The sequence below is a fragment of the Eulemur rufifrons genome, chromosome 8 (genome assembly GCF_041146395.1).
Source record: "Eulemur rufifrons isolate Redbay chromosome 8, OSU_ERuf_1, whole genome shotgun sequence".
NCBI lineage: Eukaryota > Metazoa > Chordata > Mammalia > Primates > Lemuridae > Eulemur > Eulemur rufifrons.
This window is the reverse complement of record NC_090990.1, coordinates 113,735,006-113,759,332: the sequence shown is the minus strand read 5'-3', so window position 1 is coordinate 113,759,332 and position 24,327 is coordinate 113,735,006. Positions and strand designations below refer to the sequence as shown.

Sequence of the window (24,327 nt, the reverse complement as noted above, 5' to 3'; positions counted from 1 at the left end):
CTCAGTGTCAGGAGAGACCTACAAATATAAAGAAAAGAAAAAAGAAAAGGAGCAAAATGTGCTAGAAAAATTATTACCACTGCTGATTCTGCTGTGGATTGTGGGGTTCCTATTCTCATGGCTCAGACTTTTGACCGAATTTTCCCGTTAGTACCTTTCTTATTATCCTGCATTGCATCATCTAAAAATGTGTGGCCACTTGTAAGGTATTTCATAGTGTTGCTGTTGCTGCCGTTGTAATGGGTACATGGCAATGAGGTATTTTTCTCGTATATAAAGAACTGTCTCATATAAAGAACTATCTCTACTAGCTCTTTTTTAAAAATGCATGGAAGTATGACTAAAAGAAAAGACACTAAAATATTAACAATGGATAGTAAGAGTTTGGGTGATTTTACTTTTCTGCCTTTAGCTGCTTTATATTTTTTGGTTTAAAAAATTAATCAAAAAGGCAAAATATAGAAGGCTTAACATAACAAATAGAACCATAGCCTAGACAAGGATACTGGCATACTTGAAAAGACAATATGTGAACAGAATAGAAGTGTCTGATGCAGCCTAGAGGAAGAAGCTGCAAGAGCAAGTTTGTCAAAGTTTACACAGCACTGCCAGGGAAGAATAAGTTTGTTGCATCAGACCTGGATGGAGGTCAATATTAAAATCATCCATTCATTTTCTCTCATACTTCATTCAGTTCAGTGCCTAACAAGCAAAATTATGGTTTTAAATAGCATTCTTATATGTTCTGGAAGGTGGAATGCACTGGTTACACCAACATGTTCCTTACGTTATTCCAGTTCATACATCGGCCTCCTGTGAGTTGGTTGGTAGGAATCCATTCGGAATCAGTCAATTCTTGGTGCCCTGTTAAGATCAAATTTCTGTACCAGCAAACCTGAGGGCTGGCTGCTGAGCTGCAGTAACTACACCAGGTAAAGTCTGTGACCATTGATGGCACTACAACACTCACAACTTGCCTCTCTCTCATTTATTGCTGTTCTTATACAACAATCACAGTCTCAGAGTTGGCCCCTCAGCTGCCTCTCCTTTCCAAGCTTTCTATTTTATATTTTTTGAGACAGAGTCTCACTCTGTTGCCCAGACTAAAGTGAGTGCCGCGGCATCAGCCTAGCTCACAGCAACCTCAAACTCCTGGGCTCAAGCAATCCTTCTGCCTCAGCCTCCCGAGTAGCTGGGACTACAGGCATGCACCACCATGCCTGGCTAATTTTTTTTTTCTATATATATTTTTAGCTGTCCATATAATTTCTTTCTATTTTTAGCAAAGATGGGGTCTGGCTCTTGCTCAGGCTGGTCTCAAACTTCTGAGCTCAAACAATCCGCCCGCCTCGGCCTCCCAGAGTGCTAGGATTACAGGCGTGAGCCACCGCGCCCGGCCCCAAGCTTTCTAAATGGTACCTTTTCTGTTCTCAGGGGAAGACGGCATGGGAATAAGTAGTTCTACACCTAAACCCAACATTGGTGAGTTCAGGACAGGGACAATTACCTGTCTTACTGATGAGTTAAAAGAACTAGAAATTGTCCTGAAGGGCTATAATGGGACAGCACTGGCTAGTGCATTTCTGAAGTTGGAAGAGTCAGATTTTACCATGATGCAGAATTTAATGCCAGGAGAAATGAAAGGGGGAAGCAGAGAGAACTGCCTGGCCCTCTGTGTCTGAGGAAAGGGTCTCTGTGCTCAGTATTAGACTAGCTGGGTAATTTACCAGCATCTAGTTCACTTTTCTCACTGCTCTTCTGTTTGTGGTGTAGCCATTGGGAAAACCACTGTGGTTAGGCAGTGTTAATAGCTGCCCTTGCAAATAAACGAGCAAACCAGAAAAAAAAAAAAAAAAAACAAAAAAACAGCAGCAGTTTCAAGGTCAAATTCCCAGGGACTTTGGGACATACTTGTTCTGTTTCTCCCTAGCCTGGAGATCTCTGCTTGGATCACAGGAAGTGTAATCTCTCCAGGGGTTCCTACTAAAATCTTTGCAGAGGGAGACACGAGATGTGTTTGTTTATCAAAGGGCCTGTAGGCTCGTACTTCTTTTATTTGTGTAGCTGGTTGTTTTTAAAGTTCCAGTTCTAATTTTCATTTTTAAGGACTCAGGATCTAAGAAAAAATGTTCTCCCCTTTTGCAGAGTTGCAGCCCCGTCATTAGTCTCCACTGGTTGCTTGGGTAGGGTGGGCTACCTGGGAACACTTGAATGGAAGGATTTCATGCACTAACTCACTTCATGTTCTCTCCTAGGCAGGCGACGCACCTTCGCCACAGCAGCCCCAGCAGCCCCAGCAGCCCCAACGACTACCTTTGCACCCTGTCTCTCTAACAGCCTCAAGTAAATGAGCATTCTCCCATCCTTTTCATTTTGTACCACATGGCATTTGATTTTGGGTTGACAACTTCGGCCTGGGGACTCGGGCAGGGGAGTCTGGGGAGAAGGGATCAGAAACAATAGAAGAACTAAATCAGTTTTTGATCTTAGGAGTATGATTCTTAAGTAGGTGTTGCCCAAGCTCTATGCATCCCCTAAGCTTATAGATAAAATTTGCTGGGTAGGGGCCCATGAACATTGCGTGTGCAGTAGGGGGGCTAGGGAGAGAGACCACAGCTTTCATTGATTCCTCAAATGGATCTGAACCGTAAAAGCAAAAGGTTGAAAATCAGTGGGTGAAAGTCCACTATCCAGTGTGAAAGCCATTGCAGGTGTTCATCCACAGGTGGGGAAGGTTATACTCTGGCCTTTAGGAAAAGCCTTCAAAAAGCCCAGCAGTTCTTCTGCTCCCTTTCTTTGCCAAAACAGCAAGGGACATTTGATCTTGGCCTTTTGTGCTGGGGTTCTACTGACGCTGCTGCTGCTGGTGCTTGTCTTCCTCATCATAAAAAGCTACAAAAAATGTAAGTGGTCTCCAAGGGATGGGACAGTCCTTCCTTCTCTGCCACTGGGAGGAGAGTAAGCTGTGAGTGAATAATGTGAGGGGGGGAGGTGGGGGTGGGGCATCCTGCTTAGCCCACCCTCCTGCAGACTGGGGACTCGAATCCCTTCCTTTCCCTTCCTCCCTGCCCTCCCCACCCTCCAGCACTTTCTCCCTGCCCCACCCTTTCACCCAAGATTGAAGGGACTTGTTCCCCTTTCCTCCAAGCGCCCTGGTGAGACTTGTCCCTCTTTCTTCCTGGCACTTGTGGCAGGTTGCTCCAGTCCCCAGGCCCTGGAGCCTCACTCAGATCCTCCAGCCAAGGTAAGATGACCATGCTGTGTCCAGGACACTGGAGGGCTACTGCCATTGGGCTACTGCCTCTAGACCAATGGTATTGCTTTCTGGACACTGAGCAAATGGCTCTTTGAAGAGTTCTTCTGATCTCTTTGGGTCTTCCCTGACCAAAGCTTTCAGTTTGCTTCTAAGGACACACCTTTAGCGCCAAATTGAACTTACTCATTCCTCCTTTTTCTCTCTCTGCAGCTTTCATCCATCCCAGAGGAGTCACTTACCTATGCCAGAATGACTTTCAAAACCTCAGAAGAAAAGGGCAATCACTTGACTAAGAATCGTTCTGCAGACTCGGACCTCACCGTCTATACTCAAATTAAAGCAGCACACTCACCCTGCCTTTCCAGTGAGGCTTGAATCCAGTTCTTCGCATCTCAGCGCCATCTTCATACATCTTTTTCTTTCTTTTTTTTTTTTTTCTTTAACAAATTTTGGATCACAACCTGTGTGAAACTACAGTCAGAGTTGTTTCGGTGTGATCTGGCAAAGCTATTCAGCAGTTTTGAAGACCATTGGTCAGTCTTTTGCCTGGCCAGAGAAAAGATTGCTAGCCCTTCTGCTTGAACTCCCAGACTGTTCGCCCCATGAGGGCTGAGACTGCCTCCCTCCTACCCTTCCGGAATGTGTGGCACAGAGCTCAGTGCACAGAGGATTCACCCAGCGTCAGGGATCAACTTGGGAGGAGCCAACCAAATGAACGATCTGTCAAGAATTTCAAATAAAGGCAAACCCTCCACAATGTTGGCTCCTTCTTCATCATTTGTGTGTCTATTCCCACCACCTTCTCCAGAGGTCAGGACCAAAAGTCCAGACTTCATCCACAGGTTAAAAAAAAACGAACGGAGGTGATGATGCTCTGAAACAAGCTCTGGTTCCACTGGGGTGCAGGTCTCACAGCCCACCATTAGCCAGCTGCTTTCATTTGGGCAAGTGTGTTAACCTTTTTAAGCCTAAAGTCCTTCATCTTGGAAACAGACAATCACACCACTAATACTTAGTGTGAGGATTAAATGATAGATCATACATATAGCACTTTATATAGCCCAGAGTTCTACACAAATACAAGGTCCACGTTGTATAAAGCACTATTCCAATGTGGATTTCTACCTCCTTGCTATAGCGTAAGAGATATCCATAACAATATTCTATAAGAACAAAGGTAAAAATCTAAACATTAATTACCCCCAAATCCCAATGAGTAATCAATAAACAATCCCATCAAAAATACCAAGAAGATTAGTTTTCACTAGGCAAACTTACTTTACATTTCCTTTGTAAACAATAAACAAGAAAGCTAACCCAGGAAAATTTATAAAAATAAATAAATAACAAATAAAAGTAATATGAGAAGGTTAGCCCTAAGAGCTAACTAAAAGTACCTGTTTTATTAAGCATGTCAAATTAAAGCAATATTTTAATGGTGCATGAATCATGTCAACTTATTTGGGGGAAATTGGTTTATTCAATAAATAGTGTTAAGATAGATAGGTAACCATGTAGGTGAAAATAAAATAGGATCCATATCTCATTTTTTATATTGAAATAAATTCCAGATATGTCAAAAATTTAACTATAAAAAAACACAAAAATACCAGAAGAAAATATGGGAGAATTTTGAAAATTATTTCAGTGTGGAACATGCCTTTGAATGTATGACACAAAGCCCAGAAACCAGAAAGGATTAACTTAACTTATAAAATACCATTAAAAAGTCAAAAGACAAATGAAAAGTTTGGAAAACATTCGCAAAGCATCTCATAGACAAATAACTAATTTTCTTTTAAAAATTTTTTTTATTTATTTAATGTTTATTTTTTAAAAGACAGGGTCTTGCTCTGTTGCCCAGGCTAGAGTGCAGTGGCACAAAAATAGCTCACTGCAACCTCAAACTTCTGGGCTCAAGGGATCCTTCTGTCTCAGCCTTCCAAGTAGCTGGGACTATAGGTGTGTACCCCCACACCTGGCTAATTTTTTAATTTTTTAGTAGCAACAGGATCTCGCTATGTAGCCCAGGCTAGCCTTGAATTCCTGGCCTCAAGCAATGCTCCCAAAGTACTGGGATTACAGGCATGCACCACCATGCCTGGCCTAATTTTCTTTATATATAAAGATCTCTTATAAATTAATATGGAAAAAAATCAACAACTCAATAGAAAAAAGGGCAAAGGATATGGTTGGACAAGTCATAGAAAAGGATATAAAAATGGCTCTTAAACATATGAGAAGATACTCAATCTCACTCATAATAAGACAAATAGTAATTAGAACTACAATTAGATAGTATTTTCCATCAATAAGATTGTCAAAATTCAAAAGGCTTGCTAACAAACTGTGTGGGCAAGATTGTGGGGAACCAAAACACACATTTACAGCTGGTGGGTAAGTTGGTACAACTACTATGGAAGAAGCTAACAACATTTTAAATTCTATTTCTTAGCTTGCAAGTAGGGTAAAATAACAATAAACTAAAATAAAATAAATTCTATTTCTAAGAATTCATCCTGCTTAAGTATGAGGCAAATTGCCTATATAACTTTAATTGCAACAGTAATCAAATTGTCTAAAACTTACTGAGGCTTATTACACTCTCAGCACTATTCTCAGAGCTTGCATTTATCCATGGATCCTCATGGAACTCTGTGGAGTTACGGTCATTATTCTCATTTTAGATACAGAAATGCAGGCACAGAGAGGTTAAGTAGATTGCCAGAGTTCACACTGCTAGTAAGTAGTGGCACTGGGACTCAACCCGAGGTAGGCTGGCTCCAGAGTTTGCACATTTATTCATTACGTTCAACTCTTTGAAACAGTGAAAAATTGAGAAAACTCTCAAAGTCCATTGAGCAGGGACTGGTCCATGGAGCACAATGCAGCTATTCAAAATAATGAGGCAGCTTTACATGTTCTAATAAAAAAAAAAGATCTCCGAGATACATTGCTAAATGAAAATACAATCTGCTGAACAGAATTCTAAATATGCTCTACTCATGCACAGTAGAGTATACATGTATATGACTGATTGTATGTGTGCCTATGTGTGTATTTGCATATATTTAGTATACCTCTGGAAGAAAACACAATTAACTGGTCTCAGTGATTGTCCCTGGGGAGGGGAGCTTGGTGCCTGAGGGACTAAGAGTCAGGGGCGAGAAGGAGGTATGCTTTTCCTGAAAAGCCTTTCTATAACTTTGGAAGTTCTTCATTTACCATGCTGAAGATCTTCAGGATGCCCAACACCTAATGCTCCCATTTCCCACCTGAATCCTGAACCAACTGAGCGACAAGAAAGAGGACTCAGCAGTTAGAGACCAAAATAGCATCTTTATTATGAATATAGTTAACACTGGAGAATATAGCATGTACTGTAGCTGCAAAGAAGTAGGCTTCAGAGGACTGGACTCCATAACTGGTACAGCTAGACCGGAACAAGACTCCTCTCCTCCCCACAACAAATTCAGTGTCTCAGCCTGCTCCTGAGGAGTTGCGGAAGAGATCACATACGCTTCGAAAGCCGCACCCAAAAGATTAAAAAAGGAAGAGGAAGGGGCAAAGTTCCTCCTCCCAGTCTGCCATGTCAGACAAGTCCCTCTGCCTCCCACAGGGACCCACTGGGGAGTGTTGTCCTGATAGAGCTCGGTCTACAGGTAAGGAAGAGAAGTGGGAGAGAGGCATTCACCACAGATCTTTTAAAATATATTAAACAATATCTTTAAAAATCAAAGTAGGAAAATTGAAGTTCAAGGAGATGAAATAATTTACCCAGTGTCACTCAGCTAGTTAGTGGCAGAATTGAAATTTAAATCGAGTCCTCTGACTTCAAATGTCTTGATCTTTCCTCTGCACCAAGCTGCCCCACCGCACTTACAGTGTCAGCAGGAGACTAGAGGGGCAAAGCCAGGCGGCATCATCCAAGGAGCATGTTGTTTCTGGGAGGGAGCAGCTGCTCCTGGCAGCCCGGTTTTGAGGGAGAATCCGTGGAAGAGGGTTAGATAAAGGAGTAGGCTCTGTGGCACTCAGCAGGTCTAGGAGGAACACTGGTTCAGGGAAATAGCCCGGCGAAGAGGCTTCGGCACAAAGAGAGCAACCGGCCCCACGAGGGCAGCAGAGACCCAGGAATGGCACTCTCCCTTTGGTGGCCTCCAGGAGGCACACACAGGGAAGCCTCTGGAGCTTTTAGCTCTTACCACACTCTGGACTAACGTTAGACAATCCTGCTAACCCTGAAGCTAGAGGCCACATCAGCTTTCCAATTCAGAGCCAGTGCCTTACAGACATCGCTGCAAGAGTAGGAGTAAGCTTTGTCCCATAGCCACCCACTTGCACGTGAAATATCAAATTAATTGCTCTTCCCTCTGCTCTCTTGAAGCTTCCCTTTTTTTTTTTTTTTTTTTTTTTGAGACAGAGTCTCGCTTTGTTGCCCAGGCTAGAGTTGGTGCCGTGGCATCAGTCTAGCTCACAGCAACATCAAACTCCTGGGCTTAAGTGATCCTACTGCCTCAGCCTCCTGGGCAGCTAGGACTACAGGCATGTGCCACCATGCCCGGCTAATTTTTTCTATATATGTTTTAGTTGGCCAGATAATTTCTTTCTATTTTTAGTAGAGATGGGGTCTCGCTCTTGCTCAGGCTGGTCTCGAACTCCTGACCTTGAGCAATCCACCCGCCTCGGGCTCCCGGAGTGCTAGGATTACAGGCGTGAGCCACCGCGCCCGGCCTGAAGCTTCCCATTTTTAACAGTACCACTCAAAACAAAGTCTTGCTTTTTGTCTCTTCTGTCATGAGAACTGGAGAGCAACCAGCCTTGCTTGAGGATAAAATGAGTAATTAAACAATTGAACACAGATTCAAAGGTCTTTGCTAGGTAAGGGAAGAAAAAAGGCTCTTGGGTCATGGCATCAGAAAAAAACCTGTAGGATTCTCAGGGGAAACAGTTCTCCAGATAGTGTGAATGTAAATCTTCCAAGACATCTATAAATGTCTTTAACTACTGTGGAAGATCTATGTCTGCCATCTCGACTTGTATAATAGGATGTCCTAACTGAGGACTTGTAAACTGGATTGCTATTTGCAGAACCAGTGGGCTAGTGACCCCTTTGTGTAAATTCAATATATGGCCACAGGGGAAAAATTGGGGTTGTTTTGTGGCTGAAGGAAAAGAGAGCACTTTTGATGTTTGATCTGAGACTGCTAGGGTGGGGGCTGCATGGAATCACGGAGATGTGATGTCCACACGCTCATCCCTTCCCATCAGGCTGTTGAGTAGCTTTGAGTTCCACGTCTATGGAGAGAGGAGGTAGGGTGGACGCTGAAGGAACTATGTTTGTGAAAGACTTGGTGAAAGTCTGGATTGAAATACACAGGGCATGCGCAGAATCACATCAACAGACAATCTCCCTGTCCCAGCCCTGCTCAGACCAGAGAACCACCTGAGCATCCTGAGGACAGAGGCTGGCCAGCACCCCCTTAGAAGAAACCACCGCACCTTGAAGAACTGGGTTCTGATGAGAGCAGCAGAGGAAGTGGAGGGGAAGCCCTACAAACTCCCAGAAACATCAGGAGAGATACTATCGGGGGAGAGAGGGTGCAGATATGCAGGTGGGAGCTAAGAGTGGTGGTAATTCTGGTGTTAATGACAATGGAACCTCACTTGTACTCATGAGGCTGGTGATGCCTTGGTCTTGATTTGTGTTTCCCCATTTCACAGAATATCTTACTTAAGTTATCACACCTTGGTTTCTCATTGACCAAAAGCAGCATCCATTCAGTGTGCTGACAGTTTCCCAGAAAGGATGTGATTAATGGCCTGCAGTGTTTTCACCAATAGAATCTGAGAACCACTGATTTAGTCTATCTCTCTTTCTCTGGGCAGGACAGCATTTAATACCAATTCAGAAATGAGTTGGAATATTATACTTTTTAAGAAACTTTTCCAGAAATACTTTCCCAGTAATATCCTGGGAGAAGTTAGTCATACCTTGGAGTTCATTCAACACTGGTCAGGAATTTATTAGCTAACAAAATGCAAGTAATTTCCTGGCCCCAGACCCATATTCTGTACCTCTTCTTCACTTCTGGCTAATTGAATGCATGGGAACTAAGATCTTGAGATGTTATTTGATTGCAGCCTTGCTCAGGCGTGGTCTAGCATACCTAGCTTCTCTGACTACCACTGTTGTTACCTAGCTGCAAATGATTGCTGGCAAGCTTAGTGGGTCCTTCAGAATGCCTGAGAGATCAGAATCAGTCCCCGAGATGTGGGCCAGTTGTCATGGTGATTCTATTGTAGCATCACTTTATTTATGAACCAAATAAAAGAAATCTTCAGTCACATCTGTTCAGTCTGAGCCATTTCCTTTACAGTCAGGACACGTGAGACAGGCTTCAAAGAGTTACCTACATTGTCACGGAAGAGAAAGAGAAAACTGAGTTGAGATCTATTGCCTACCTTTACTGAATGCAGTCACTTTTGCTCGTCTTTGTACCCCCAGCATCTAGCTAGCATGGTCCTTGTTTGTTGAATGAATGAATAAAAATCCTAGGGAGTATGAGAACGAAGTCCCTAATTTATAGAGAATAAAACAGGCCCAGAAAAGTGTGAAGTTCCCTGAGGTCATGCCTTAAAGAAGTGACAACGGTTTTAGCAAAAAACTAGACCACAATAATGTCCCAAAGGGAGTGGTCTTGGGCAAACCTGGGAAAGTCATTGCTTTGTCCACACGCCCACCTCCACATTCCCAAAGCTCGTAGAGGACGAAAGGTCAGGACCTCACAGCTTTAGCTTTAGATTTCAGATTCTCCTGGCTATAGACCCTTGTGTGTCACCAACAGGTGTTCCTAGGATTTGTTTTCTCTCTCCTCTGAAATGTTGTTTTTCTATATTTCCCACACCCAGGGAAGGTTAGAGTCTGTTTTGTGATTATGCCTACAGTCTTTTCGTTGCCTAAGGTGTTCCTGTGGTTCCTGAGAATAAAAAGGAAAAAAACAAAAAAACTATTGGCGAACGGTGGCACTTGTGTCTGATGTTCTTTCCACTGTACGCATACTTGAGAGGTTCACAAAATCACCACGTGGTGGCCTACAGGGTTTGCTGAACGGTAAGGTCGGCCTCTGTGTCCCTGATGCCACCCCAAAGGGAAAGGCGGGCAAGTCCACATAGTCTCTTCTCCATTTAGGAATGGGAAGACCTAAAGATCAGGTCACAGTGGGACACAGACTCAAGACAGAAAAATGAAGGAGGGGACTTACCAAGGTTGTGAGGGTCACAGGAGAAGCTTGGTTGGTTTTTTGGCTTCTAGCCAGGCCTATACCTGTAACCACCCAGAGGAAAAAGGAGACACAAAGCTAAAGGGTCACTTCCTTGGCTCAAGACAGGGCTGAGACCCTTAGACCTGTTTTCTTTTACCTTGACTTTTCTCCAGGAGACCTATCTATACCTGCTTACCTGGTCCCAGAAGCTCCTTCCTTTGACAGGAGCCTTGGATCCTAATTCCTCCAAGTGAGCAAAAAGTTTCAATCAAAGTGTAAAGCTGCCTCCCAAAGTCTGTGTGCTGGGCAGGCGGGTGGCCCTCCAGAAAGGGAACCTGCGGTGTTCCTGTGTTATCTGGTTCCTGGTTATCTCAGGACCTCCCCCCTTCCTGATCTACACATTTATCTACTTAGGAAAGCCACAGTGCTTCCTCTGTCCTTTTCATGATGGCTTTGTCACCGTGACACGCAGGTGTCTTCCCCAGCCCATGAGCTGGCTGCATTGGTCTCCAGGAGACCAGGCAATCTGAAGAGGGTCACATTCACTCATTTGACAGCTGCTCCTTGACCTCTTTCATCTTCTCTGATTCCTGCCTGTCCACCCATCTCACCCCCTGCCTCCAAATGGCCACTTACCCCTTGTGTTCCTTTGACTTCTCCTCCTTTTGGACAAATGGCTGACTATAGAGACAATCCCCAAGCTCGTGATCAGTACGCAAATGATGAGAATGGACTTCCTAGAAGGAATCACAGCAGATGTCATGTCCTTTTGGTTCTCTGCTCTGGATCCCCTTTTCTGGGGTCTGCACCCCCGCACCCCACCCAGTTACAGTAGCTCCTGGCAACTGTATTGCTTTAGACTGACCCTGTCCCTTAGACCAGGCTTGATTGGACCTGGTGAGCACCTGACCAAGCTGGACCAATGAACCCCTTCCTCAAAAATTAACAGAGAATTGGGAGTAGGAGAATCCAGTCTCAGACTGACCAGTCTCCTGAATGGGGAGAAGTAAACTCAGGAACTATAAATGAATGCCTTCTCCTGTGGGGGGGGGGGGAAATATATATATATATATGTGTATGTATATATATATATATATATATACACACACACACACATATAAAAAAGGGGCAGCACAGAGAAAGAAGGAAGCAAACACACATAAGAGTAGCAGATCAGACACAGAGATGAAATCCTGATGACAATGTCCTCTGACTATTGCTCTTGCTCTTGACAGTTTCTGAGGGTGGCCACATCCCTGCTCCTGCATTTGAAACACTGCTCTTTCCTTATGAAAAATCTTCGCTTTTAATTAAAAGAGTTAGAGGGCATTTTTGCTGCTTACAACCAAGAGTCCTAAACTATTATATATTCTTTTGAAAGAAACCAAATAGTCACATCAAGGAATACAGTTCAGGTGGAGAAACTGGCGTGCAGCTGAAAAGTGGTAGGTACAAAAGTCAATCGTCATGTTGTATTGCTGTTGCCCGCCACCTCCCCCGGCCCCAAGCCATTTTATCTCCTAAGATTATGACTCACCTGGAGCGATCAGCCTTGTGGACAACTTTGGAAGTCCTGCAGCTTCTGTTCTGGTTGCCTGGTAGGTCTGAATCAGAAAGGATTTGTTGAGAGTCATATAAGGCTCATACCTAGGACCTTCCTCTGCCTTCCAGCTGCTTCTCTGCCTGTCACTCTTTTAATCTCCAGAGGAGTGCCCTGGCTGACTTCAGGGCAAAGCAGAGGTGTCAAGTTGTATAAATGTGCCCTGCATAGGGAACAGGCTTGAGACAGAGCGGGGACCCCTCTTAGGGGCCTGCCTCCTCCCTGAGCATGGAAATAAGAGAAAAATCTTGAGTCCTTTCAAGGGAAATTCCAGGCACCTAACTGACTTAAAAAGTAAATGAGCAGCCTGCTAAGCAAGAAGATAATATGAATAATAACAATAGTCCTCCAAGCAAGCCAGAATCACAAGGTGTTTTTATTCCCTATGGAAACTAATACATAACATCTTAACATATATTTTTGAGTTGTTTTCAGAAACCCCCACTGTATGGAAAATGCAAACCCACTGTCACATAGAGCACAAGGGAGCACTAAGGACCGAACTCTGACCACCATTCTTTATTCTAAATTTCTTCCTGAGGGGGCGTGCAGAAAATCACACCCATGACCCAAACCAGTGCACAACCTCCAGGTATTGGCTTACAATTCTACCTGCAACTTCTGCTTCTCTAAAATGTACCCCTGCCTTCAAAAACCCTTGCCTGCAAGCCCTTGGGGAGTTTGTGGCTTAAGTCTTAGTTCCCATTGTCTTTGCTTGGTGCCATGCAACAGGTGCCCTTTTCTCCTGCTGCAAATCTTGGTGTCAGTGTCTGTTTTTACCGCACTGCACAAGCAGACCCCAGTTCATTTCAGTAACAATTTATTGGCCACCCAGATGGCATAACAGCCCCTGGCCACAGCCATCCTGGGACCCCATCCCGCAGCCGCCTGGGCAGTTTTACTCAGGGACTGATCTGTGCGGTTGGCTGCTGACAGACATCGCTGGCCCATGGCACTTTCATTTTGCAGTGTCAGAAACAGACGCTTGGCTTTGTTAGGGCTCATAAAACAGCACCCCAAAACAAAGGCCTCAGAAGCAACAGTTTTTCTGCAAATTCTTCTGTCCTCCTGCCTCTCAGTCCCCATTCTTCCCTGAGGCTAGCCATAAAATAGAATCCCTCTTCCCGAAGGCAGTTCAGAAAAACCAGAACCTCTTTTCTCCAAAACCAGCCACAAAACCTAAAAATATTACTCTAGCTTTGTCTCCACCTTTCTGTGTAAAAACTTGCCATAAAGAAATTATCTGACCTACCTAATTTGACTGTAAGTCTTAAGACCCCCCCCCCATTCCCGAGAGGGCCCTGCCCCATAGCCAGAAGGCAGAGATGCACGCTCAGAGAGGCCAAGAAGGATCTAGACAGACAGGCCTGGCTGGGTTTCCCCACTGAGTTTATTAGCATTAGATCATACCCTTTTTGTCCAATTTGTATTTCTACATGGCTCTCCATACTTTGTTGAACCTAAGCATGCTTTCCCCATATATTTGGGTCTTGATTCTGAAGGCTCCGTGACACATGTTGAATAAATTTGTATGCCTTTTCTCCTATTAATCAATCTGCCTCATGTCAGTGATCTTTCAGTGAACCTTCAGGGAGCCAAGGGCCTTGGTGCCTACAGTTTGGAAGATGTCTTAGGTAATGGCGGGTTTGCATGTGGTGGCACCAAGGTAGTCTCCTTTTTGCCACTTGGCTCTTCTTCATCAGAGCGTCTGGTTTGGTAGGGGATTACCCCTGAAGAGCCGAAGGGACTGTGACCTTGAGAAACTGCATTTGATTTAATTGAAATCGTTTTTGGTTTTGAAATTCAGATTTGAGAGGTCGCCATCTTGTCGTGTCTCTTTGGGGAAGCCCAAAGGAATCTGTGGTGGCAGCACGGTGGCCTGACTTGAGTGGAGGAGCTGTTTTCTGTTTCGTCTGTTTTGCCAAGTTAAGGCTCCAATACTGAGCAGAGTCACCGGCATTTGTGTCCATGTTATGTGTGTAGTATAATTTTGTCTTGGCCAGTATGGGAAATGCTCATTTAATTCCTCCTTGTAGCCTATTGAGGTGTATTCTGCAGAATCGTATCTTTCGCCTACAAACCCATGAAAGGAAAAAAAAAAATGGCTTTCTTTATAATCAGCAAGCAGGGTAATCAAAGCTCCACTCTTCCGGGAGCAGCAGTTGAGAGAATCCAGGGCCCAACAAACCAGTAAAAGGGTAAAAATTTCTTACAGTCGGGCTCCCAGCTTGTCTCTCTCTGTGGAATCCAGTTGAGCAGATGGTAAAAAAATAAATAAATAAATAAATCACTGTTTGTCTCTTCTGCAAGGTTTTAAGTAAAAGGAAAAAAAAAAGATTGGTATGACTCGTTTTGGGGTATAGCAACTCTGGTACACTTTTTGGTACTTTGTAATATAAATATTCATACTTTTTCAACCCTTTCCTCCCAGTAATAGCCTTTTCCTTTGTCTTGGTCTTTCCGTTATCTGTCATAAAGAGGGGTACCAGTTGAGGTTCTCTCTTTTCTTTACGTCCTTGAGGACTTGACCTGTGGCCAAGTGGGAGTGCTCTCTCTCGGTCTCTACCATATGGGGGTCGGGGACTGGTTTTCAGGTCATGTCAGGTGGCCAGTCTGAAAATGGCTGAGAACCTGAGACTTTTCGTTGCGAACGTGTCAAGCTCTCGGGAGCGTTTGTCTATCTTAGCCTATTTCTGAGAGTGTGGGGGAAGTCTTTGGGATTGCTTATTCTCTGGAGACATTATTAGATTGGGTCACTATTAGAATAAATATGCCAATGGAAATTCAAATTGTCAATGGCCAGAAAATAGATTCTTTAAATTAGACTTCTAAATTAAAAAAAAAAAAAAAAAACTAGCAGATTTTAGAAATCTCTTATTCTTAACAATTGCCTTATATAAGTATTAATGAAAATTGAATTAAAAAAGAGATACATAACAGGCCGGGCAAGGTGGCTCACACCTGTAATCCTAACACTTTGGGAGGCCAAGGTGGGAAGATCACTTGAAGCCAAGAGTTTGAGACCAGCCTGAATGACATAGCCAGACGCCATCTCTACAAAAAATAGAAAAATTAGCCAGGTGTGGTGGCACACACATGTCATCCCAGCTTTTCAGGAGTTTGAGGCAGGAGGATGACTTGAGCCTGAGAATTTGAGGTTGCACTCTAGCCTGGGCCAGAGCAAGACCCTGTCTCAAAAAAAGTTTTTTTTTTAAATGATAAAACTAAATAAGTATAAAAAATTTTTAGGAGAATAAAAAATTATAAAAAGTTATAAAAGATAAAATCTATAAAAATCCTATTTTGTGTAGTCAAAGTTAAGATTGGCTAGATCTATTTAAGATTTTATTAAAATTAACTTTAATATTGATAATACACTAATGTAAAAGTAAAATTTTCTTTACTCTGTCTTGAATGAGATTTTTGTGTAATAAGAGATAATAAAAGATTTTTGTTCACCTTTGGAATAAACCACAAAAAGGAAGGGAGAAAGAGAGAGACAAATTTTGTTTGCCTCATGCTGTCTTTGTTAGGTCTTTTGGTCGACTGGGAAACGGAATCTCCTCTCTATCAAAGTGTAAAGGTTTTCACTTTTTGAAATCTATAAATTTCCACTTTGGCTAAATAAACCCAGCCACAAGTACTCTTGAATACAGGTTTTTGATAACTTTAGAAGGCAACTATGTTCACACTACACCACCAACGCCACCAGGTTTTTGATAACTTTGGAGATAACACCATTGGACTAGAAAGAAACTTCCAAGACTCTAGTTTAAAAAGCTGATGTGTTCATGAGGATTGCAAACCCAACATCAAACAGAACAAGAGTTACTTACATAGGACTGAACTGACAGGGGACTAAAATAATTTTTTATGACCTTTGTGTTTGAAACATTATTCATTCTTTTTATGTTTTGCTTTCCAGAAGTCAAGAAAACTTTTTCCCTTTAAGCTACTTACAGCTTTCAAAAAATTGGGCAAAATATACTTTGTGAGCAAAATTTGAAGCATTTTTTCTCTATATCTGATTTCTCTAGAATTTGGAGAAATTTATAGCAATAGAGTTATTTGCATTACTTCAATAAGAATCTGTTTTCTTTTGTTAATAAGACAGGATTGGAGGCCAGGTGCGGTGGCTCACGCCTGTAATCCTGGCACTCTGGGAGGCCGAGGCGGGTGGATCGTTTGAGCTCAGGAGTTCGAGACCAGCCTGAGTAAGAGCGAGACCCCATCTCTATTAAAAATAGAAAGAAATTATATGGACAACTAAAAATATATATAGAAAAAATTAGCTGGGCATGGTGGCACATGCCTGTAGTCCCAGCTACTGGGGAGGCTGAGGCAGGAGGATCACCTGAGCCCAGGAGTTTGAGGTTGCTGTGAGCTAGGCTGACGCCACGGCACTCTAGCCTGGGCAACAGAGTGAGACTCTGTCTCAAAAAAAAAAAAAAAAAAAAAAAAGGACAGGATTGGAGGTGCTGGTTATTTTACCAAGGCTTTAACTAGAATAACATATTTTCAGGTATGACCAGACTACTTTGAAAAACAGACTGATTTTTTTTTTTTTAATTTCAGCTCATTATGAGGGTACAAAAGTTCAGGTTATATATATTATCCATGCCTCCCTATCCCCCTGAGTCTGAGCTTCAAGTGTGTCCATTCCCTAGACAGTGCACATTGCACTCATCATGTAGGTGTGCACCCATCCCCTCCCCCCACCCTATCCCCCCCAGTCAGAACTTCAAGCATGTCCATTCCCCAGGCAGTGAGCATCGCACTCATCAAGTAGGTATACACCCATCCCTTCCCCCCAGCCCTCACCTCTGTCCGATACCCAATTGGTGTTATTCCCAAAGAGCACTCAGGGAAACCAGTTTGCTGGTGAGTACATGTGGTGCTTATTTTTCCATTCTTGGGATACTTCACTTAATAGAATGGGTTCCAACTCTCTCCAGGAGAACCAAAGAGATGCCATATCGCCATTATTTCTAATAGCTGAGTAATATTCCATGGTATACATATACCACATTTTGCTAATCCATTCATGAATTGATGGGCATTTGGGTTGTTTCCACATCTTTGCAATTGTGAATTGTGCTGCTATAAACATTCGGGTGCAGGTGTCTTTTTTATAGAATGACTTTTGTTCTTCTGGGTAGATGCCCAATAATGGGATTGCTGGATCAAATGGTCGGTCTACTTGAATCTGTTTAAGGTATCTCCATATTGCTTTCCACAGGGGTTGCACTAGTTTGCAGTCCCACCAGCAGTGTATGAGTGTTCCTGTCTCTCTGCATCCACGCCAACATGTATTGTTTTGGGACTTTTTGGTAAAGGCCATTCTCACTGGAGTTAAGTGATATCTCGTTGTGGTTTTGATTTGCATTTCCCTGATGATTAGAGATGTTGAACATTTTTTCATATGTTTGTTAGCCATTTTTATATCTTCTTTTGAAAAATTTCTATTCATGTCCTTTGCCCACTTTTTGATAGGGTTGTTCGATTTTTTCTTACTGATTTTCCTGAGTTCTAAATAGATTCTTGTTATCAGTCCTGTATCTGATGTGTAGTATGTGAAAAGTTTTTCCCATTCTGTAGGTTGTCTGTTTACTCTCGTGACTGTTTCTTTGGCTGTGCAGAAGCTTTTTAATTTGATCAGGTCCCATTTATTTATTTTTGTTGTTGCTGTGATTGAACAGGCTGATTTTATAGAGCCGATAAAAAGCCCCTTTGAAAGATGGCCTGGTTCTTTGTCTATGCAGTTCCTTTACAAGTTTCCTGACCTGTGGTGAGTAAAGAATGTCACTTTCAGATAGGCACAGGAATCTCAGGTTATTTTGGGACCTCGAGAAGAGAGTAACTCACCCAATTCACCAGACTGTATTGCAGACAGTCTGACGGCAAATCCTTGACTTGGTAAGCCTCAAGTCTTTTAAAAAGTCCAATCTAAAATTCCTCATAAAAAATCCAGTAAAGTCAATTTTAAAATAACCTATGTGGCCAATCACTATTCTTGCTGCACTTTATACAAATAATCAGGACAAGTATGATAAGACTAAAACTTACTTTGCAAATAAATTAGTCCTACTATGATTTGTCTTTAGTAAAAATAGAAAACTAGAGAGAGAAAAATTACATTTGAAAATGTATAGTATACCTGTTATCAAATTCTAGCCTTGTCCATTGTTTTTGAGTTTTTATTATCTGCTTACAATTTGGACTGAATCTTGAATGCTTTCTTGGTTATAAGTCTCCAAACTAACATTTCTAAATTTTTCTCTGGAAAACAAACCCACTAGGTACAGATCCTTGGTTTAATCCAGTTCACAAAGCCATGCCATGAGACCCTAACCTTAATCTATATGATTGGTCTGGGGTCCTCTGTGCATCTCCAGGATAACTGTTTGTCTGTGGGACGATACCAAGGAACCCCCTTGGCTTGTAAATGTATCGACAGCTGGCACATAGACGGAACTTACCTGTTGGGTTACTCAGTTATTTCTTTTTCTATACACAAATCTGCTGAAACCTAGCACTGGACTAGCTCCGTATATTACTTTCTTGAACCAAATGATCCACAAACTCGCTTTGGGGATTCGGCAATCTATAGTTGCCTGGTACAAAGAAGACAAAGTTGGGTACTTCTGTGGGTGGATTTTGTTAGCTTGGTAAGGAGTGGCATCCCACCAGCACATGATTAAAAATCTCTCCCTCACTTTAGAAATTCTTGCTGATAAATCTGCATTGGCAATAGCCATCCAGCCTCCTGGTGTAAACTGCACATCCCTTAAAGCTCAAAGAGGGTGCCAACCAGTTTGAACACAATATTTTATTTATCCCTGTAAATTAAGTTATTTAAGGTGACAGTTCTATCAGCCTTAAATAATGAGATTCAGAAAATATGATTAAGTATAGAATTTATTCAAGCCCAAAGCTGGGAACAGCCATCCAGGAAACACCAACTCCAGAGAAATGGGGTCAGTGCTCTGAGGTTAAAAGTTAAGGTCTTGCTTATACAGGCAGAAGACAAAGAAATTTAGTACATTTATAATATTTTTTATATAAGGCTGGTTTATCACTTACAACAATTTAAGTAGTTATCGTTTGTTTTCTTTTGTGTATATTTTATTTTTGTTTCCTTTCCAATTTAGAAGAGTGTATTTTACATTCCATCTTAGACAACACTATAGTCATGAAGTCTTTGCGTGGGAAAGGTAAGAAGAAGCTAATCTATAATGAAGATGAACAGTAAAGAGGGAAGGGGCCTTCCCTGGCACCCTGTGTTCACTTGCAACATTCTATAAAACAATGTAAGAGAGAAGTCTAGTGCGTAGGCAGAGAAACAAAGACTACAGCTTCCTACGTTACAGCTGCCTGTTTATGTGACTCAGGTCCCAAAATCACATCCCTGAAGGCTCAAAATATTTTAAAGTTCCAATTACTTATTTTCATAGTTCCCAGGTGCTTGGGTCACTTTCTACAGCCTCAGGCAGCTCTCAAGAAATTCATCCTCAAGATTCTAGACCCACAAGGCTGACCACGGTGTACAGAGATTTAATAACAACTTCAAAGCCTTTCCTGAGCATCAGCACAATGATCTCACACCTGTCAGACCCCTTCAGCCTCGTCCAAGGTGCCCGGACCAGATTTCTGTGAGGGAAGAGAGGTGTCAAGAGCACTCCAGGGCCCAGACACCCTCCTCTTACCCAAACTCCCAGTTAATCCCCAACACTATCAATGACCACCCTACATTTGAGGGAGGGAGAGGCCAGATCACCCCAAAGAACCTAGGGGGAGTCTGAGTTGGTGCTCACTGGCTTCAGTGTAAGTTACTACTCCCAACTAGACCCTGACAGGCTTCTTACCTTTCCCAGACCAAAAGCCACTGGCAAGGGCTCCTTTGTGGTCGGTCACAATCAGCTCTGTGAAATCCATGTCATCCCTGGCAAAGTCTCGCTGGATGCCACACCAGTACCATCCCGTGTCCTCCTTGGTCAGGCAGGACACAGTGACAATGAGTTGGTTTCCCGTGTCCCTCAGGGCCACACGCCCAGTGCTGTTGGGGGTGAAGGCAATGACGTTGCAGTAGTCCCGGAAATAGCCTCTGCACCAGTATTTGGAGTGATCCTTATAGTGGGCATCGTAGCTGCAGATGGCAGACGCTGTGTCCAGCACAAAGCTTTCCTTGACCTTTTCATCCATGACCATGGCGTCTGTGAAAATACACACACACACACACACACACACACCATTGTTCTTTCTAACACATTGCAGCTCCTGCCCGACTAAAGGATAATTAGAGAATTGGAGGCTGAGTTTTGCTTTTTGAGCGTTGGTAACTGTTATGGGCTGAACTGTGTACCACCCCGGAATTCATATGTTAAAGTCCTAACCCTAGCACCTCAGAATGTGACTGTATTTGAACATGAAATCTCTAAAGAGGTAATTCAGTTAAAATAGGGTTATTGGAGTGGTACTTAATCTAATTTAGTTGGTGTCCTTATAAAAAAGAGAGAGAGAGATTAAGACACGGACAACACAGACAGAGGAATGACCCTCAAGGGCCAGACGTCGGTATCATCCAGGTTGTGCAGTAAACGTCTTCTCGCAGCAAGAAGGCAGCCACATGTAAGCCAAGGTCAGGCCTCAGGATGAAACCAAACCCGCCAGCACTTAACTTGAACATCTAGCACCCTGAACTAGGAGTAAATAAATTTCCATTGTGTAAGCCTCCCAGACTGTGGTATTTCGTTATGGCATTCCTAGAAAACTCATACAGCAACCCTGGAGAAGTCTTTTTCCCCAGCCTGAGAGTGGGCAAAATATGGAGAACTCTCACCATTGCTTGGCTGGGAGCCTGTAAGAGGCTGAGGCTTACTGTTAGTAGATCCTCTGTCCCTAGTTCCCACCCCACCTTGGCACCTTCAAAAAGGAAGTGAGCAGGTCTGAAGACTTCTGCTGGCTGCATAGAGCTGAAAACAGAGGGAGGCAGGTTCTGTCCTTAGGGGCTAAGAACTTCATGTTTCCTCCCTACGACACCAGCACAGGCACCTTATCTTCTCAGGATATTGCATAACGAGGAAGTCGTACACACCATGTCCAGCTTGACCAGGGCTGGTACGACGTCTGACCAAGGAGAAGAGATGGGGCAGCAGAGCCCATCCCTCTCTCAGCCTTCCAGATGTGTGCTGGGGACCCGCCCATGCTCCTCAAATGTGGCTCACAGTGGGTGGGGCCATCCTACAAAGCAGGCTCCCATCCGTGATGTCATTCTGTTGTCATAACAACCACACAAGGAAAATCGTGTGATCCGCAATTTATAGGCATGGATGATGACCCAGAGAGGGGTGCAGTGACTCTGAAGGTTGTACAACTGAAGGGTGACAGAGCCGGGACAAGGCCAGTCTTCCAAGCCTGGGGACAAGCTTGGGCAGAAAGGGGAAAGTCGTGTCCTCATTTATCTGCACAAACCTTTTTGAGGGGAGGAGGGGAAGTAAAGGGGAATTTGGGTAAACCGAAAGGGAAAATACAGAGCCCTTATTTTAGCCAAAGGTTTCAAACTCCCCACAAACCCTCTTATCAGAGATAAGAACAAGAGCTAATATGGACAAGACCTATTTTCACCTCTTTTATTTTCCCATCCACTATTTAGGTGGTTCGTGCTAACAAGCAGGGACTCCCAGTAGGCGAGAACTCTACTCCAATGCAAGGTCTCTGGGAAGACCACAGCTTGGAAGCTGGAGATGTTCCTGCCCCCATCTTACCTGAAAAGAGGGCCAAGAAGAGCAGAAGGAAGGGCCACATGGCTGGAAGGAAGCAAACCTTTAACTGGAATGGTAGGATATACCCAGGGAATCTCAGGAATCCTGGACCTATTTAAGGGAAACAGATATGTTTGAGTTTAAGATGGTTTTATCCTGTTTGAACAGACCAGTGAAAAGGGAGAAGAACCAGTTAATCCAAACAGTGCTGCCATATATAGGTAACCAGGTTGTACACTGCACAAGCGTACTTCATCAGAGGGTCATCAGAGGGTTGCCATTCATGGACATAAACTTACTTATGGGGCAGCTAAGAAAATTCTGGGCTTCCTGGCAGAACTCCAGACAGCAGTGGAGATCTCTCTCCTAGATAAATTTTCTCTGACACACAAGGCCTTGTACATACTCAGAAAAGCACATGCACACACACACACACACACACACACACACACACCCTCATCACTGGCCCACATTAGTAGATGCTCAGTTGTTCCCTGTCATGTTGGCAGTGGTCCTGGCATCATCAGAGGCCACTCCTCCTGTCTGTCCACCACTCTTGGAGGCCCAATTCCTATGTAACTGACAGGAATCCCAGGAAAGAGATCCCTAGCTAACTCCACACTCACACAGACACTGCAGCCTCACTGGCGGGTGTGGTTGGTGGGCGGAGTGTGCAGCTGCCAGTGGCCTGTGTGCCTGGAATCTGAAGCATGTGAGCAGGCAGAAGTGTGGGTGTTTTGGTGTCAGCAGCCAGGGCTGCGGACTCCAGACTTCTTGAAAGCTTTCCTAGGAAGAGCTGGGACAAAACAAGATTTGTCATGCACCAGCCGCAGCTTCTCCTAAGTCCTAGCAGGACTCATATGTTCTGACCACTCATTAGAAAAGCCTGCATTATTGAACCACCTCTCCAGTGAAATTAGCTAGTGCTGCTTATCACACCCCAGAGCTAGCACTTCCCATCAAGGGCCAGACGTGGATATCGTTCCGGTTGTGCAATAATGTCTTCTCTTGAGGACGGGAGCCTTCCTCCAATTCTCGCAAAGTCAGCATAGGGGCTGCGGCAAACCTGCATCACGGTAGGTGTTTTACCTACATTACCCCATTAACTCCTCCTCGAAAACTTCTGAGTTCAACAAATAAATTGCATGGCGAAAAAGGAAAAGGGACATAGACATACTGACTAATTGTAATAGAGTAAACTTATTTGGATTTTTATTGAAGCAAACAATTCAGAAAATGTGATGCTATTAAGAAATAATTGTTAAATTTTGTTAAATACCACGTGATAATGGTGTTGTCAAACGCAGCCCTCAAGATAGCTCCTGGTGTTCATGCCCTTATGTAATCCCCTCCCAAACTGAATCAGGGTTGGACTGTGTAATCCACAAAATATGGCATAGGCGACGGTGTGTGACTTCAGAGCCAGGTCAGAAAGGGTGTATAACTTCCGCCCTAGTCTCTTTTTTTGATTGTTTGTTCGTTTGTTTGTTTCCCAGCCAGTGGCCTATTATGCCCTAGTCTCTTGCACAGCTCCCTCTGGGCAAGTCAGCCACCATGCCATGGGGACTCTCAAGCAGGCCGTGGAGGGGCCCGTGTGGAAAAGAACCCACTTGCCCACATCAGCTTCCCAGACACGTTCGGGCCACCTTGGGAGTGGATCCTCTGGGCAAGTCAAGCCTTCCAGTGACTTGGAGACCCAGCAATTTCATGAGAGACCCTGAGCACAAACTACTCACTCCACCAAGATGCCCCCTGAATTCTCCACCCATGGAAACCACAAGAGATAATAAAGGATTATTGTTTTGAGCCTCTAAGTTTTGGAGTAATTTGTTACACAACAATAGATAATTATTGAATAATACAGATATTGTGGTTATATTGTTTAAAAGTAGTCCTTATCTCTGGCAATGCTGAAATTGCCAGGACTTGATTAATAACTGACAACTTCCCTAATTTTTGTCCCCACTTCCAACTTAGGACCGACGAGAGAAAGCCGTTAGGCTAACATGGCTCCAGCATCTTGGGATCCCACATAAGCAAACTGAAGCCCAGCTCAAGGTAAACAGTAAAACAAAACTTAAGTTTAACCAATCGGAAATGACCAAGTAACCTCTAACTAGGGACTTTCCACTTTAACCAATCAAATATATTTTGTTTTCCTTCCACAAACACCTTATAAACATTTCCCCTTTCACCCCCTCAGTGGAGTGTGCTGAACAGCCTGCCATCTGGAGCTGCCTGATTCATGAATTGCTGGATTCCCAAATAAAATCATTCCAATTTTAATGTGCCTAAGTTTACATTTTTACGCCACTATAAAGCTTTCCCACTCTTCTGCCTGCCTTTGAGCCTCTGCCAAAATGCAAGTGACTGTGGCCGACTCCCTTGCTATTGCAAGCTCAGAATAAATAGCCTTTGTTTGTTTTCATTAGGTTGGTCTCCAATTAT

The 24,327-nt window shown here is 43.4% G+C and overlaps 2 protein-coding genes across 2 annotated transcripts in view; one reads left to right on the top strand and one right to left on the bottom strand.

The window, feature by feature from the left end:
* Nucleotides 1–1,445: 1,445 nt before the first annotated feature.
* On the top strand, nt 1,446–3,631 carry C8H1orf162 (chromosome 8 C1orf162 homolog). The gene is made up of 5 exons (XM_069479244.1): nt 1,446–1,482; nt 2,256–2,343; nt 2,809–2,903; nt 3,195–3,244; nt 3,467–3,631. The coding sequence occupies exons 1-5, from the start codon at nt 1,446–1,448 to the stop codon at nt 3,629–3,631; spliced, it is 435 nt and encodes a 144-aa protein (XP_069335345.1).
* Nucleotides 3,632–9,598: 5,967 nt separating this feature from the next.
* Nucleotides 9,599–24,327, bottom strand: part of TMIGD3 (transmembrane and immunoglobulin domain containing 3) — a 68,505-nt gene continuing 53,776 nt past the window's right edge. The window contains 5 exon segments of the mRNA XM_069478978.1: nt 9,599–9,666; nt 11,155–11,255; nt 12,056–12,122; nt 19,984–20,331; nt 21,883–21,974. Of these exon segments, the coding sequence (XP_069335079.1) occupies nt 9,599–9,666; nt 11,155–11,255; nt 12,056–12,122; nt 19,984–20,331; nt 21,883–21,974 (676 nt within the window).